Source organism: Dermacentor albipictus, chromosome 1 (assembly GCF_038994185.2).
Source record: "Dermacentor albipictus isolate Rhodes 1998 colony chromosome 1, USDA_Dalb.pri_finalv2, whole genome shotgun sequence".
Classification (NCBI taxonomy): Eukaryota; Metazoa; Arthropoda; class Arachnida; order Ixodida; family Ixodidae; genus Dermacentor; species Dermacentor albipictus.
The window spans coordinates 434,044,746-434,062,897 of NC_091821.1; the positions used below are offsets into that span (position 1 = coordinate 434,044,746).

The 18,152-nt window shown below is 46.2% G+C and overlaps 1 protein-coding gene across 1 annotated transcript in view; it reads right to left on the reverse strand.

Moving 5' to 3' along the window:
• Positions 1 to 711: 711 nt before the first annotated feature.
• The window catches only part of LOC135907279 (lactosylceramide 4-alpha-galactosyltransferase-like), a 26,815-nt gene continuing 9,374 nt past the window's right edge, over positions 712 to 18,152 (reverse strand). The window contains exon 3 of the mRNA XM_065438967.1: positions 712 to 1,743. Coding sequence (XP_065295039.1) covers positions 917 to 1,743 — 827 coding nt within the window. The 3' untranslated portion in view covers positions 712 to 916. The remainder of the gene's footprint in view (positions 1,744 to 18,152) is intronic.

Consider the following 18,152-nt stretch of genomic DNA (forward strand, 5'->3'; position numbering starts at 1 on the left):
GCGAAGTTTGTTGTAATCCTCTGAAGCCGTTTGTTTTCTTCTCCGATGGCCTTTAGTTCAGCTAGAATTTGCTGTTGAATATGAGTTTTGTGTATAGCTTAAGAATTGGTAAAGGAAGTTGGTAAATAAAATTGGTAAAGAAAGTTGAAAAAAGATGTTACTAGGATGTTTCTAGGTCGAAGAATAAAAAGTTGGTAGAATGTTGCTATAAGCTTTCTAAAAAAGTATTAAGATAGTAAACCCTGCTTTTAATGTTTGAAGCATGCTCATTCATCGTTTAAAGAAAGTTCGTCAATCAATAGTTTTATTCAATATCGGTGACCAATAGTCAACAGCATGTTGGTATGAAGTGTTTAAGAAGTTAGAGAACAGTGTGAAAACATTTAATAAACCTTTGGCAGCTTCTAGTAACATTTCTTAAAAAATATTTATTCAAGCTTACGACAAATTCTTGTAAGAGCAGAAGCAGCTCTGTCTTGAATGGCCGCTTGTGTGACATATTAATGCTCATGCCACCTGCAATGTTTCACTAAGGAGGTTATTTCATAAACCTTCTTTCGCGAAACCACTTCTTTCATAGAAAGTGAAAAATGGAGGCGCACTTATGGTGTGTATTGCGGAACATATGAAAATCCTTATTATCATCCGCTTTTGGCATCGTGTCTATGACAAGTAACAGCAGTAAGGCACATTCCAGAAAAATGCAAGCGATTTTTGAGTGCAGAAGACATTTATTGGCGGATGATTGCAATGGGGGCTTTAATGTGCACATTTCCTGTTCAATCGTTCCCAGCATCGCACAAGGGGCCATAGGGGTGTCAAGGCATTCGTCATGAGAGGATGTATCAAAAGAAATAATTGCTATGGCATTCCTTCGCCTACACAAGGTAGGCTAGAATTTCTGCATAAAGTTTATTCAAAAGTATCTCTCCGAGGAGGCTAACTTGTAGACTTCCGGACAATGGGCACGGGCGAGAACGTCTACGGCACAACCGGATCCGGCTACCACTTGTTTCTCTTCGCCAGCCTTGTTCCAAACGTGAACGCCGTGGCTGATGGTTATTGCCCTCAGCACCTCTTGTACTTTTGAGGGATCGTACAATGCTTTCCAGGACGTATATGAAACGGCGAAGAAAGTGGAGGGATGAAGGAAATTCACACGTCGAGAAAATACGGCGTCTGAAGCCAGCAGCGACGTCAAAAGGGGCCCACACGTGACCCGAATAACTGGATTGTATGCGAGCGCGCATTGATCGATGAGCGCTCCGAGCGCGGGATGCTGCTTATCGAAGAATAGTATACCATTAGCCACATTCCCATATTTGTTCTCGAAGACGATGCTATTCCTTATTCCTCTCAGTGACTTCATTACAATCACGTCCGTATCCAAATATACACCGCCACGCTTCCAGAGCACGACATAGCGCAGAAAGTCACTCAGATGTACCACTTTATGAAGACTCCGATTTAGCGCTCCGCCTTTGGCATGTAGTGGGGCCAACGGAGTCCCCGCGAGCTCTTTACTCGCATTGAGCCACGCCGAGCGAAAATTCGGCAATTTCGAAAGTAGGCGATGGTAAGGACAGTCAGAGGAGCTGATGTTTCCTGTAGAAAGCAGATGCACCGTGTAGTCGGCATTGTGTCGGCAAGCCGACTCAATACTGCAGGCCTCCCTGGCGTAGAGTCTCCGTCTATAGGATGTTTCGAGGAGCCATATGTGGTCTTGGTCGTTCTTCAGAGACTCTGCAATAAAAATCAGGAAGAAAAGTAAAGGCTCCGGTGACATATTGATTTCCTTAAGCTAACTATCATGAAAAGCACTTCGGTACTTCTCGCATTATAGTAGTCAGATTCCCAGTTGATTTTAAGGAGTACCCCTGGTACTTTTCAAACCCATGAATTTGATCTTTTCGCAAAACGTTGCTAATCCTGGGGCCATATATCAGAAAAGAAAATTCATTTTAATTTTGTTTCAATGTTCTAACGTCAAACTTACGCAACCCCCGCCGCAAGTAGCGGTCAAGGGCTCACAGCGTTGTTTGAACAGATGAGTCAAGCGCTCTTCTCGTTATTAGGAGGACATTTTAGTGTGCTTTTAACGCGAATATCATTGCCTACTTTGATGGCTTTTTCTTATGTAATTATCTCACAAGAGGTGAGGAGCACGTAAGTGGAAACGGTTTCGGTGGTGCTGAGCTGGCGCAGTGAGAGCAGATAGCCGTTGGAGGAGAAGGGTGCCGGCGTCTGTGATTGGTTCGCTTCCCCTTGCTGAGATTGTGGCGGCTGGTCGAAAATCGCGGCGGTCTGAAACGATGAGAGAGAAAAAAAAAGATGCCGATAAACCGAATCCTCAGCAGAGAGTTCGTAGAGCGATGTCGTATAGGTGCTGGAGGGGCTCCACAACGTTATACTGCTACGGAAAATTATTGATTATTAGTAAAGGAACCAATTCTCTACGGCAGCTCCGAGTACCTCGTGGCGAAGCAATTAGCAGGCAGCCATCTTCTATTCCTTTCGGAGTGAGATCACTCTACAATTATGCCAAAATACACACACACGCACACACACACACACGCACACGTATATATATATCCGAGCAAATAGAGGTCATGTACATCACTTTGACGTGGCGAGTTATCGCCGTTTTCATGAAGTCCGCGTGACGCAACGGTGAAGTTGGTGTGGCCCAAAAATTTGTCGCCAACCTTGGAAGGTTAATGGCAGAAATGGGACAAACAGGTTGGAATATGTTGGAGCTAGAGCGCCTGCGTTTATCCGTATTTTGTGAGTGCAGATACAAAGGTACTGTACATTTCATTAGATGCAAAGCTTCGCTATATTACTGCGGGAATTCCCCAAGTTGCGCTAAATAGTCATGGCACAGAAAGGGGACAGAAATACTCGTCACCGAGGTTCTGCGAGAATGTCATAGGAAAGAGCAAGTAATCCCGCTAGCGATTACTAGCTCGCTCCCGCACACACTGATCACTTTATCTAGGTGTACATTAAACATTTTCGTGGCCCTAATAATTTTTTGCACTGTTGACACCTTCAGAGTTTGGACGAGGGATTAGAATTCAAATACTATCATGTCCCTTGCACAAAATTCTTGTGACGCAGTGACTGAGAGCTCAGATTGTAATTTTCTGCAGAGGATTCCAGATTTCTGCTATCAGTAGAGAAATCCAGGTGTTTTCTGTGAGGAACGCTGTCATACAAAGTGGCTTTGTATGTTTCCCAGTGGAAGAAGACAAGAAAAGAAAGCTTTATCATATGAAGACTCTACTGCGAGTTGTCTTTGTTTGAGGAAGTGGCGCCTCCAGGCGACCTGTGCCAGTATGGTGCAAGTATTCGGTTTGTGCGGGCCAGCTCGTTCTTGTGCAAGGTATTCTTGGCTCGTGTCATAATGATGGATGAGGAGAAATCGCCAGGTAAATGTGTACCATGCGAGGATGCATCTCGCAGATCTAACAGTTGTGGTGGCATTTTCTGTGGTCAGTGTGACGCATAATCGCATCATTCCGTCATTAGTGAAGGTAGTGATTGTCGGATAGGATTTGCATCTGCACGTAGAAACACGCATGAGCGAGTCCGAAGGAGCGCGCGGCATTCACCGGCCTCTTTGATTCGAGCCCGACGTTCCGTGGAATGCTCAGCTGAACGAGCTTATAGAGGATATACATCTGGCCATATAAATGGGACACTGGGCAGGTCGTCATCGAGGCCTAGTGAACGAGCGTGCTCATCGCATTGTATCCTCTGATGGCTAGCAAATAATTTAAAGAGAACCCGGAGCCTTGGAGAAGAGAGCACGTTTGGGCTTAAATGATCAGGAGGATGACACGCAAGGGAGCTTGTTCGCAGGTAACACGCAGGATCTTAAAAGCGTCGTCTTTAGAGGTAGAACAGATTAAACAGCTCTCTGGCAAATTTGTACGTCTTGATGAGATTTTTCTCCAAACAGTTCGAATCTGACTTCGAATACGCTTAGAAAACGTACTCAAAAGGCCAGTTGTATCAAGCATTTTTCAAACAATTCTTGTACGTTCTTTCCGGTGGACTACGTCACGTGTTTGTCGGCCCTCTAGTGAGAGCGGTGCGAAGCTTGCTTTGCTCCACAGCAGTTATAGGGCCTACAGGTCGTGGCAACGTGTCAGCCAGAGCTGCTGGTGTGCCTTCCGATGCACCATATTGCGTATTGCATCCGGAAGAAATTGCACTTCTGGTGAGACGAAAATCGCATAATGTGAGACGGGCACTAAATGAATAAAAAGTCATACACTGCGGAAGCATTGCTAGAATACAAACGGAACTCTTCTTCGGTCAGAGCGATCGCTGCGATTTTTCGTCGAAATTGAGCAGCGAGAACAGCGAGAGCTATATCGCGGTTTGCTTTGGGAAACCGTGACTGTCGCTCAACAAGCCTTGAACGGCGCAACTAATTGAGTGAAGCCGTGCATTGCGCTTGCGGCATGTACCATCAGCACCGATACACAAGCAAGGTACATGAAAACTCGTAGGTCATTTCTGTGGTTTCTGTGCGTTTTTTTTTTTTTGACACGGAACGTTTCTAATCAAGCGACGTATTTATTTTCACGTTGGCTTCGGGTGCTGATATTACGTATTCTTGCGTGCTTGTCGGTTATTCACACGCGCTGTGAGTTGTGAATGCTACGACGAGTTCCTCAAGAGAGAGATGACCTTCGGATGTCGTCCCATTTTATCGGTTTGTTGCGTCCAAGTTACTCGCCACATACGAAAACGCCACAGTTGTATCACGGTATACTTTTACGGACGGAGCAATTCATAGATGCAACTAGGGTCAAATTGCTGTGGTGCAGAAATATATGACGCGACAGCATGATATCCAACGTTTCAGCGTTGCTTTACACGCGCGACCATTTAGTTGCACTTTCTTCGTGTCGACCCTCACGCGGATTTTTCCCGGCGAATTCAGCGTCGCATTTAGAGGTTCTGTTACTTCCGCTGCAAGACGCGATTGCCTATCAAGCTCGCTATGCGAACGCGCAAACTATATAACGGAATGAATTTTTTACAGCAACATATTTAACATTTTGACTGACTAAAATGCACCGTCAAATTGTTTTCAGATTGTGAATGCACGATAAGTATGATTTGAACAGTTCTATCTAAATTTATGTAAAAAACTAAATTTCTGCATGGAAACCAATAAACCTTCAATATGTAGCAGACTTTCTATCCTTACTGTACATGTGTTAAACCTGTGATAACCCTAACTTTAAAAGGTAATTGCATCATGCTCTTCAGCCCATTGAATCTTTTTTTTTGCTCGTAACATAGCAAAATATCCTAAGAAACTATTTCGCCTCCAACATCCCAGCCTTAACTTGATCTCTCTCTCTACCTCCTTTAAACACATGCAACAATGTGCTAAGAAAACAAGCACTCTATATTTCTAAACAGTAGTCAAGACATTAGCAAAAGCAATACAAAACCATGCAGTGAAGTCAGCCAGTTGCATTCAATCCCCCCAATGAGAGCGTCCTTTCAAAGGCAAATGGTTCTTGCCCGTCCACAACTAATAAGTGTGCAGAGGTATCACGAGGCACAAGCCATGCTCAACAAGGGAGAAGCAAAATCGTTCATAACTTTTCAAGTGCATGTATCATTGCAGAAACTCGCATAACCATATCCTGTCATTACTGTCTATGTTAAATATAAACTATCATGCAACTTTCAAGATATACAAATACCGCATGACATTTGTGTATCTGGATCTAATCTTTGCTAGATTGCGAGATGCAACTGCTCAATCGTTTATTCCATAATGCGGTTTAATGACATGCGTATGCAGCTCCTCAAAACTCTCCTCGGCCGCGCTCACACGAACTCAGTCTCACGGTCCAGTCCAAGTGCTAGTGAGCTGAATCTTGAGCTCACCGACCTATGTATACATTACATGGCACTAAAGTTGTGGCCTCTGTATTGCATAAACAAACTTGGCATAGGAGTCCGTGCTGCATCAAATTAAATGCGGATCAAATTTACACATCGCTGTTACTTTTATGGAATTTTTCACCGCTGGATGAAGGCTTCGCCTCATGACTATTCCAACAAGTGTACTGGACCTCAATCGTATTTTTCGCACATACTGCTGGCTTTCCTGGCCATTACAGGGTGACCACCTTTTAAAATTTCAACACAAAGTTGAATAAATGACTATGGTTCAATATATTAGAAAATACACTTCCATCACTGCAAGTACAACCGTCAGAACATGATGAAAACAGATGCGCGGAATACGAGGCACATGAAAGCTAAATACAATACAGACGGAATCGCTCTATGCCCGAGTTGACCACCATCTTTCGAAAAAACTTCACATGCCTTCACTGGAGTGAGACCACGCATGATCATGCCTCTCGCAGCGTACATGGCATATAGTAGAAACCTAAGTGGAATGTAGCAGTTACCACCAAGTAGTAGTTACGGGCGCTGACACAGTCCTTGGCCTGCCGCTCAACCACTCTATAAGAGGAAGTCGTTGTCTGTACTTGTATTTAGCCACATTTTTATTCTCAATAGCAAAAAGCTTTAATGTGCTCGACTTAAAAAATCCCCACTGTTTGGATTATTAAATTGCATAGGCAAACAGTTTATCTCCATTGTTGGATGAAGAAAGTTCATGTAAAGGCTTAGAGATATTGTCAATACGTAGCACATTTCCTCAAAATAATATCTAGTAGGCTAATAACATTCAAGCAGTTTTTAAACAACAAGAAAAGGAATCAGGCTTCCCCGTTTTGAGCAATGCGTCAATTCACGCATAAAATGTTGCTAATACAATGCATTCAGAAATTCTAGATTAGACTGTACCTCGAGGCTTTCCTTTCGCTTTCTTATCTTCCTTTACTGATCTACCCAAAAACGCCTCCTATTAACATGCTCTAACATTGATCTAATACAGATTTAGTGCACGACTAGCCTAATAGACTGGGCAGCTTGTTTTATTTCCCAGGGAAAGACATATCGCCTGCCCCAGTTGCACAGATTTTTGGTAATCTGCGGTTTTCAGCCCCACTCTAAGATAATGTGCTGAAGCAGGTCTACCAAAGCACATGAATTTCAACGAGATTCGCCGGTTGTTTCCATGGCTTCCTGCTTTTCGCTTAGCACTACGAATACAAAAATTCTAGCGCTCTTCTTTGTTAGTAAAGATACAAATATGCCCCTAACAACGTATCTCATGTTTGCCATGAGGCTACGCCGCCGCATCACGTACTGCAGCATATTGATTTAAGCATCTTTGTACATATTCACGGTATACAAAAAGCGTGAGACACAGGACAACAAAGTAGACGTTGCACATACCTGTCAAAATCATATATGGTGCTGCCTACACAAACGACTGCAGCTCCTACAAAGATTGTGGTGTCGGCTCCTACGTCTTTCGAAATATTCACTGATGACTTCGACATATAATTACAGCACACGTGCCGTGGTGTCTGATTACGTCCAGCGCTAAGATAGAAGTTCCCAACATCAATTTCTTTCCACGTTCATATATCACTCACAGATCATTTGCGATTTTCTTGAAACGCATAGTATTTTTGGTTGGTGCTTGCTGCTACGTGAAGGGGCATGCCCCTCCAGGCTTGCTGTCAGCACTGGGTTTTGAGTATTTCAATGTCTCAATTGTCGCCGATGTTGTAGAGATTGCTCGTAAGGGCGGGTGTCGATAATACAGTAAAATATGGAAGAACAACCAGTACGTTTCTATGTGAGAGCATTTTTTTTAACACGAAAGCCTTTTATGCAGGGGTCCACGATTGACTCCCTATAGCTGATCTAACGGATGCGACGTCGGCGCCAAAGAGTAAAATCGCTGGTTGGTTGCAGCAATGTGGAAGTTACACAAATTCTTAGCCAACAGAAAGCCTGAATGACCATCGAGATGTGCTCCTCCGTACTGCGTCATCTGCTCAGGGTCCGCTTGCCATGCTGAATACCTGATCCATGCTTTGCAGATCGAGGCAAAAAAAATGTTTGGACGCCGTAACCATAAGCTAGCTGCCTCTACATGTATGCGACAGCAGGGCTTCGCTTTACCTGTGCGCTTTCCCTGCAGTTAACTTGCAGCCTCCAACACAAGTAGTGCGGGAGAATGCCTTTACAAATGTCACTTGCGCCACAGCATCTGCTCGGCGTCAACTTGGCACTAGCTCACTGCCGTCATCACGTACCATACGAGAGCGGTATAGTCAAATAATGATGCATTGAATAATTAGGCTTTACAGCGTTCCGCACCATCAGCGCATCACCAATGCTAATGCTGTGGCGCCACCTGCTAAGTAAAAATCGAACCACTTTTACGGCTCGGTGCCATGTCTGTATCAAGGAGGTTTTAAAAAATGGCAGCGGCTTAGCTCGGCTATGTCAGGATATACGCAGCGAAAGCTAAGGCATAGCATGCTTAGCCTTGGTTAATCTTGATTGCAAGTCCAGGTTAGTCTGGTTTTTTAGCTATGTTGCGGTGTTTAGCCAGTCGTTCGGCGCGCTGTTCGTCTGTTTCCTGGGCAATTCATTTCCTCTTCATCTCGTTCCCATGTCGATTCCAGGCCTCCTCCTACTTATCAGAATTGTCGCCGTCCCTACTGCCGCCTCAATTGTGGTTGCGGCGCACGTGAGCTCTCCTTTTCAATCCTCCGACATATTATCAGGCATGCGATGCAGCTGGCGAAGCGAGCGGAGGCGAGCGCAACGACGAGGAACACGGTGGGACATCATACCAAACGGCGGTGGCGGAAAGACGCGGCGCGGCGCAGCGGTGCTACCAGTGGCGCATGCGCAGTAGTGACTAGGGAGCGAGAGCGAGAGAGAAATATCCGCGGCGAGAAGCGTGTTGTGACGTCATGTTCCTCCTCGGAGTACCGCCACGGCGAGATCGCAAGTTCGCGGCCAGTAAAGCTCTAGCTTTAAAATAATCTGGAGTGGCAGCCGCTGTAGTTTCTTACCAGTACCGGTGAAGCGCGAGCTTGCCTATACTTTTCATCTGAAGGAAGGCCGCGACAGCTTGAACTTCTCACAGATCAGGTATTTTTCGCCAGGTATTGCAAATGCTAGGGGTATTTGAAAATAAAAGCTCGAAATTATTTACTAACACATTGCCTTTGGCTGCGCATTGATATTTTGCCCCAATACATGAAAAAAAGAACGTTTTGGCTCCCTTCTGAAATCAGTTACAGAAATAAAGACATCCAACAATATCTGTAAGGCTCAATTAAGCATCCTAAATATCATGGAGTGGGAAGAAAGCGCCTCGTATATTCTCCACTATTTGCTAACGTTACTTCTTGCCTATTGTAAGATGGCAGTGGTTGGATTTCACTTTTGAGACGTCACCTGCACTCCAGCAATTTTTTTTAAACCTCCTTGATCTGTATTCCTGGCAGCATGAAAAGAAACCGCTGGTTTCCATAATTGCGACAAAACGTACCTAATGATTTGACCTCAGCTTGATATGAGACTTAGCGATGACGGAATCAGCAAAATCAGCAAAATTACCGCTGCGAAAGGCGAACAAACGTGTCGTAGTATGCCTCGACGCCAACGCCTAAGCTACCGATCCGGCGAGCACCGTTGCAGCATTTTGAAAACGCAGAAAGCGCCGCACCGGGATGAAGAGAAGCTAGAAAAGAACGGGCACGGAGGTAGAAACCTGACAGACGCGTGGTATAAGAGATCGATGGAGAGTCTACCGCTTCTTTACCGGAACCGCAGCGGCGGGTGCTCCGGCGCACTCGTGACGCAAGCAGTCAGTCGCATGTAAACCGTCGTACCATCTGGGTACCGTCACGTCACGGCAAGTCATTGAACCAATGCGTACCAGCGGCTTCCGTTGAGAGCGAGCGAATGCGCTGCCATTGAAAGAATCACCGCCCAAGTACTCCGTACGGATGGTTAACCAGCGAAGCTGAAACGAGCGGTCCCGGTGTTTACAGTTGGTTACTCCCGGCGGTGCATAAAAATCTTTCTCAATTATTGGTTACGCCTTTGTGTTTCTTAATGAGGTGGTGACATACGCTCGGCTGCGACGGAGAGAACGACGTCAGTGACGGTATGCCCGCTGTCGGCCGTTGTCGCCTGCGTTCGATGTGTCGAGTTTGCTCGGCAGCGTGTTTGGCAACATCCGCCCACCATTGACGCTTGCGATTCATCAAAATTAAATTGCTTCAAAATTAAAGCTGTGCGTCCAGTAAGACAATCAATGGCTCACACCCCCTTAAACAATGATTCATAACACCGTAAATGCAGCCTCCCCATCACGACGACATAAGTGATATACTATTTGGAATGATGAGCAGCAGCGGAGCCAGCTGTGGAAGACGACGACGAACGCGGGGCAGGGGCATGAGCGCGTTCCCGCGGTTACGCCGAGGGGTGCCAAAGAGCTAGCTGTAGAAGACGACGCCGATGATCGAGCCATTGCTGCTGATGAAAGTTTTCTGTACACAGGTGCGGACGGACAAATTTTCGTTTCGCCTAGCCACAGAAATGAAGCTTCCCTTTAAAACAAGATGGGCTGGGTGGGAATCGAACCAAGGTTTCCGAAGTGTGAGATGGAGACGTTACCACTCAGCCACGAGTTTTTTTTTCTTTTCTATCAACCATACTATAGTCGGATACAACTTTAGAAAAAAGGGGGCGTTTACTCCTCCGAGGTGGATGCACACGACATCCACCAATGGGCGTGCACTCTGGACCGACGTCATGCGCCGGACGGCCGGTGACTTCGCCGCTTCGGTCATCTGGGCGGGGCCTCCTCTTTTTTCTAAAGTTGTATCCGACTATAGTGTGAACCATAAAACGTGAGTGGCTTGCTAGCGGCATACAGTTTCATACAATACCTACTTACTTCCACTGAGCCACGAGTTCGATGCTTCAAAGCGGTACAAAAGCGCCTCTAGTGAACGCGGTGTTGCCTTAGAAACGAGCTGTTTCTAAGCTCAGGCGTGCGTCGCTTGCTCAGGCGCACATTTCTTTGTCGCGCCGAACGCTGCGTTGCTCGACGCTCACCGCGTCCGATGCGGGGCGCGTAGTCGCTGCGCCGTAGCCCATTGTCTTACACCCCTTGGCGCATAGAGTTTCTCACTATAACACCTAGAGGGTAATCTGGCGCCACCGTCTATGGGAGTTTCTTAAGGGGGCATCGTGCCGTCATGGGAATGATGGTATATGTGTCTGCGAGGCTCGTGTTGGCTGGTGTTGTAAGAGGCTTCGTCTAAAACGTGGATATGGCTACGCAAACAACGCGTTCTCAAAGTAAAATCTTCATAAAATGTTTCCATTCACGCATATTACATCTTCGCTCACCCATGATGCATCACAAAGCGAAGAAAAGCAAGAACAGACGACCAACTGTTTCAAAGCGAGCGCGAACCTTGTCGTCTGTCCTCCAATTTTAGCGGCCCGCCAATACTTCTTACGAAACATGTAGTCGTACACACAATAACAAGTTCTCATAGTTAAACAAAACATGTTTTCGCATAATAATAAAGCTAAAGCAGCTTTTTGCGTGCTGTTCTAGTAGAAAATGAGTCATTGTGACAGAAGGAACAGTACTTCCCAAGCACGTCTTCAAGGTGTCCTGTCTCTACGAGAACGATGCCAATCCGAATCCACAATATACCGGCATTCCCATGCATACCGCAGCGCAGCAGCGCCAGATTTCCCTCTAGGTAATGTAGTGAGAAACTCTATGCCTTGGCGGGTCGACGGGAACGCTGTCGCGTTCCACTCTTGAAGGCGAAGCTTAAGCGTCCGCTTTGCAGCTGTTATGTCGTCATATGGTAGCTACGTGGCCGCGCGCGGCGCAGCAAGGAAGAGCGTGGTTGTGCGGCTAGTATGCTTCGCATAATAGAGTGGCGATGGCGTGACGCTCCCTTGGGTGTTGCCGCTGACACCGATGGCTCCAATTCCTCGTGACGAAGCGCCGCTCTCGTTGTTGGTGGAACGAAAGCGTGAGACGAAAAATGACCAACCCTTCCCCTTTCGCTTGTCCAGCGTGCACCTGACCTTCGTCAAGGTTAAGTAAGCCACAGGTAACGACCCCGTATTGCTCCGGACTCCCACTCCCTCAGCTCGGGATCTTCTCGTTGCTGTTGGATTGCCTGGGCTCAGATGGCTCTAACGGCTGGATTGACGCGCCGACGGCGAACCCTCTTGCAGGCGAGTTCTCGCCACCGCTCGTCGAAGGTTGCCCTTTCCTCGAGGGAACGCACAGCGCGCGGCCGTAATATTTGTTTTCCGAGACTGAACTGAACGAAAACAAAGAGGCGTAGCCCGCGCTAAAACTTACCCAACCCTTTTCTCCCCGTGGATGCGAAACGGCTCTGATTGGTTGCGTGCTGAACGTGGGCGCGCGCCTATGCAGCTGGCATGCTCGCTAATGACTCACGCCGCGGCGCTGGCGCAGCTGTCAACTCATCAAAGCGCCATTTCCCGCAGCTTTTGTGCTCTGGGAGAAAGTTTCATTTTATTTTTTGGCGTGACCGCGACGACGCCACTTGTGAGCCAATACAAGCTTCGCTTGAAAAATTCTACCGATACCACGCACTGTGAGAATCACCGTAAGCAAAGCTTTCTGTGCTGTTCGCATTAATTGATGATAACTATACTCGCGGACAACTTTCTGTGGCTATGAAGGGAAAGCTACGGGGCTGGAACTTCTGCATATGAGTTATACCGCGCTAAGTAGTGCGCCAGCGTTTGACAGTGATTTTGGTTGCTCGGAACAGACGTTGAATTGACACAGCTTCCAGGTGCGATGATTTCGACGATTTTTCGCCCTGACGCGGAAGGGAAACGCCACAAAATTAGTAAACCTTTACATTCATTGGTTTGTTTTGTCTTATTTAACTGCTGCTGATAAGGTGTTTATGCTTTCTCTTCTCCAGCTTAAACTAACGTGGATGAAAACGCCGGATTATGTTCCGAAGCGCTCTCACTTGTGCGCGCTTTGCCTCTGTAGCTTTCCCTCCATAACCACAGCAAGTTGTCCGCGAGTTAAATGGTGATGTCAATGCCGAATATATAATTTCATCAAGTCTTAGTCCAAAACGTGGTTGGTCAGCTGACGTTAAACGTTACCTTCGGTGCACCCCTGCTGTTTGTTGTCGGCGTTGTACACCGAACTCACAGGGGGCGTGTTTGCTTGAGGCGTTGTTGTGCGCCATACTTCATAACCTCTGGGAGGGCTGAGCACTGTCGTTGCCTCATATGGCACATCGCATCGGGGCAGAAGTATTAAACTTTATTCGCATTATGGGGCTGCACCGCAATCGGATTATAAGGCACGCCGCAGTGGCGGACTCCAGATTAATTTTGATACCGTGTTGTTCGCTAACGTGTCCCTAAATTTAAGTGCACGAGCATTTTTTTTTTTCGCCCCCGTCTAAACGCGGCTGCCGCGGTCGGGATCAAACGCATGACCTCGAGTAATGCCACAGCCGTAAAGCTACCGCGGCGGCCACAGAAGTGTTGATTTGACGTGTGACCACTTGCGTTGTGTCGCCTAGACCTCTAGGTGCGCTTTGATGCGGGTCTGACTCTGTATGCCCTGCGTAAGTTGTGCACTTGATAAATTTTCATGGTGTTTATTTTTTCAGAAATAGAAGAAACGTACCCTACCGTACCTTGAACTTATATTGATATGGTTCCGCTGCAATCGCTGTCGTGTCTATAATAGTAGCGTTTCCTTGCCTTCTCACGTCACCTTTTCCCAATCTTACCCCCACCCCTCTCCTGGAATGGGAACTGCGAGCGAAGAGTGGCAAGGCGGTTACTCACTCTTTTCGCCACTGCGTCGGTTCTACCCGTTCTGTGCCTCCTTTCTTCCTCCTCTGTGCCATTTTAGCTTTCTCCTGTCGTCGTTTCTCCTTTTATCGTCCTGTCGTCTTCTCTGTCTTTGTCCCTGCTATTTTGCGCTAGTTTTTAGAATAATGATGACACACCAACTAGGCCAGCTTTCTGCCTTGAACATTTTATCTAACTTCCCTCTGGATTTGCACGTATGTAGAAAGGTAAGCGCTGCAATTTCTGGAATGGTTTTGCGGGAGTATCTGATAATTTCAGCTGTGAAGAGGCTAGCGTGGTGACAACCACGCTAGTAGAGCTTGTGCTCATTCGGCGGTGTGGAAAGGTCCAAACGAGTTTCTCACGTCGATTTTACTCCCTGCCGCCCTCCTGGCATGTATACACACGCTCTGATGCACCCCCGGACGCGGTGTGCTAGACAGCAGCAGCAGCAGCAGTAGAAGGAAGAGGAAGAGGCAAAGTCGAAGGAAGAGGCAAAGAAAGCTTCGCTTTAAAAGTGTATTGCCGCGCAAGACGGGCTGGCGCGCAGATGGCCACAATACGGCACCAGAGTAGCGCACATCGTCTCTATGAAGACAAAGGGCTGCGGCTTTTGTGAATTGCACCCATGCCTCACCCAAGCGTTCGTGATCTCCCGATGAGCGATGCAGACGCGCCACACTTCGCTCCGTTTGGAAAGTGCCGCACGAGATAAATTGTCCGCGCCAACCAATATATCAGCAAATTAAAATACGCCTAGAGCTGCGTTACAATTTCGGATTAGGGAATATCATAATCGGCAGGAATTTTTTTTATTCATAGCGCAGCTCTAAAGGTCGTCTTACGGCGCAAGGCACACTTTGCTACTGCGAGCATTAGCGTCGGTGGTGTAACCAAGAGAACGAGCACAGCGAAAAATGAAAGAGAGACCGGGGAGCGGGAGATGAAAAGCGAGCCGTGAACGACGAAGACCAATGAGAACGGCCCCTTCAGTGACGGGCTTGCAGAAAACTGGGAAAGTATTCTGTATAGAGTCCGCCTAGTGGACAAGTTCATTTAGTCTGCTGCTGAAGCAGGCACGTACCCAGGGGGGGGGGGGGGGGGGGGCCGGGCCCCCCCCGAAATTAAGTGGCATACCTCCCCCCCCCTCCCCACCCACGCCACCACTCCTCGCACATTCCTAAAGCGCCGCCAGATCAATGTTGAGACTTGACAACTGTTCATCGGTCAGCATTATACTGCCCGTTTCACTCCTTTTAGATGGCGGTAGTTATCGGCACCTCTTGTAATGTGAAGGACAGTTTTCTCGTGAATTCCGCACCTGCGCGATTAACTCGAGATACGTTCAGTTGTCACGATCTATTCAACCGTCATGCGCATAACTGTTGCTTTTGTTAGTTCAAGCTTCTTTGTTTAGGCTGATCCTGGGACCAGGAGAGGGATGCGGCTGTTACTCAGCTGGTCTGTACTGAGTAACAGTATATACACGGAACCACATACACGTGATATGGGTTAGATAAGGTGGGAAATAAAATAATGTGAAAGAGCGTCCATCATGAAACCCTGCAATAACCCTTAAACCCATAAGCAAGATGGCTGTCGCCCGTTACCTCATCTGTTTTCCCCTAATTGTATAGCACTTTTCGTGCAAAATTGGCAACTGGAAACAAAAATCGCAAGGAGTTAAGAAATTAAGCCATCTACTAAGGGAGAGAGCCAAGGCAACAACCAAACTGCAAGCAAAAGCGAATAATAAATATGTTAACTGTTGTTTATGAGAATATTTATGGATCAGCATCTTTTTATTTTAAAAGGAAGTAGAGAAAACGCCGCCGAAAGTGGAGAATAATTACTTGCTTTGAATGACGCTTCTACAGTTATCGGTTGAACCGCCTCACGTAGCCACTTCTCTGCTGTGCTTATGTGGGTGTTTTTCTAACCTTTCGCGGTGAGCGCAGTACGTCTAGAGTCGCAGAGTCCTGCGCTCTACGCGGATGTATGGGACTGGCGGCCGCACAGCGTTACACAATTCGCGGAACTGTCAAAACTGATAAACAAGGCGAAAATAACTGATATTCGAAACTACAACACGAGAAACACTGGAGAAGCCGTAAAAAATGAACGCAGCCTGAAATCAGTAAAATATAAACCTGGCATAGGACAAACCATGATGTATGCACTAAAAGATAAGAAGGGGAATATCATCAGCAATCTCGAAGATATAGTAAAAACAGCGGAAAAATTCTAAGCTGACCTGTATACAGTACCCAGAGGAGTCACGATACCTCACTTAGAAACAGTAATGAACAGGATACAGAAACTCCTATAACTAGCGATGAGATCAGAAGGGCCTGGAAGACATGAAACGATGAAGAGCGGGAGGAGAAGGTGGAATAACAGTCGATTTAATCAGAGATGGAGGAGACATAATGCTTGGAAAACTGGCGGCTCTTTATACGAAGTGTCTACCGACTGCAATGGGTCCCAGAAAACTGGAACAATGCAGATATTATACTAATCCACAAAAAAGGAGACGTTAAAGAATTGAAAAATTATAGGACCATAGCTTGCTCCCAGTATTATATAAAATATTTACCAAAATAATCTCCAAGAGAATAAGGGCAACACTGGATTTTGTCAACCAAGGGAACAGGCTGGCTTCAGGAAGAGATACTTTACAATGGATCACATCCATGTCATCAATCAGGTTATCGCGAAATCTGCAGAGTACAATAAGCCTCTCTATGTGGCTTATATAGATTACGAAAATGCATTTGATGCAGTAGAGATACCAGCAGTCATAGAGGCACTGAGTAATCAAGGAGTACAGAACACTTACGTAAAAAGCTTGGAAAATAATGCTACATGCGTGTGGTATTTGTTTGTTTGAACGAGGCGCGTGGGCGCCATCACTCTAGACAAGAGGAGGAAGAACGAACTGGGCTCGCGCTGTGAATCTAACTAGTCAGCGCTGTAACCATTGTTGTAAATATAATCTGTAAATAGTTTCTCGTCTTACTGACTCGTCCTTCGCGTAAGAATATCTACAGAGGTTCTACAGCTACCTTAATTCTACAGAAGAAAAGCAGAGAGATACCTATAGAGAAAGGGGTCAGACAGGGAGACAATTTCCCCAAAGCTATTCACTGCGCGCTTAGAAGAATTCAAGCTATTAAACTGGGAAGGCTTAGGAGTAAAGATCGATGGCAAATATCTCAGCAACCTTCGGTTTGCCGATGACATTGTTCTATTCAACAACAATGGAGACGAGCTACAACAAATGATTGGAGACCTTAACAGAGAGAGTGTAAGAGTGGGGTTTAATATTAATATGCAGAAGATGAAGATAATGATAAATAGCCGGGAAAAGCATCTAAGCACCCTAGAAACAAACATTATCATTGCAACAGATGCCTCACAGTGCGAGGAAAAAGCTGGCATTGTAATATTTTGTCCTGCGCTCGACTGGTCTTTTTCTTTAAGATTGTCTGATTTTGTGCCTATTTTTCCGGCCGAGTTGTTAGCAGTAATCCTAGCTTTGCGTAAATTAGACCAAATGATTACAACGGCTGCTATTCTTACTGACTCCCTTTCTGCATGCTCTTGCCTTACCGCTACTAATGAGTCACCCATGCTAAAACTCTTCCACTTACTAGTTCCTGCCCATGTGCAATGCATTCATTTGATTTGGGTGCCTGGTCATAAAGGTTTGTTTTTTAATGGAACTGCCGATTCACTGGCACATGCATCACTAGCCGGCCCTGTTCTCCCTATTCTACCAGTGACAGCACAGATCACGGCGGCAAGGTTTCGGATGAGATCAATTAGATCAGCCTTATCAAACCCACATTTGACAGCTTCTCCAGAGTATAAACACCTGGCATTTCCCTGGCATAGCGAATCTTGTTACACAAAGATGCTTGAGGTCTGCCTCACCAAATTACGCTGCCGCATTCCCTCCCTAAATTTCTATTTATACAGATCGGGTTTGGTTCCCTCTCCCCTTTGTTCTTTTTGTGAGGAGGAGGAGACGATACAGCACTTTCTTCTATCTTGCCGCCGCTTTGCTGCGTTGAGAAAAAGATTGTTGGAGATACCTTTTCGAAGAATTGGCCTGGACTTGACAGAACCTGCAATTCTTTCGTTCGGGGCGTCCACTTTGGGATTCAGCCACAGGGATGCGTGCTTCGCTGTCCAAACATTCCTTACAGAATATAAACGAATAAATTCTATTTTTTATTACTTTTAAATTAATTATTCCTCATTGAACGGCACCTTCCTGATTTTATTTTAGCCGGTAATTCAACCCTATTCAA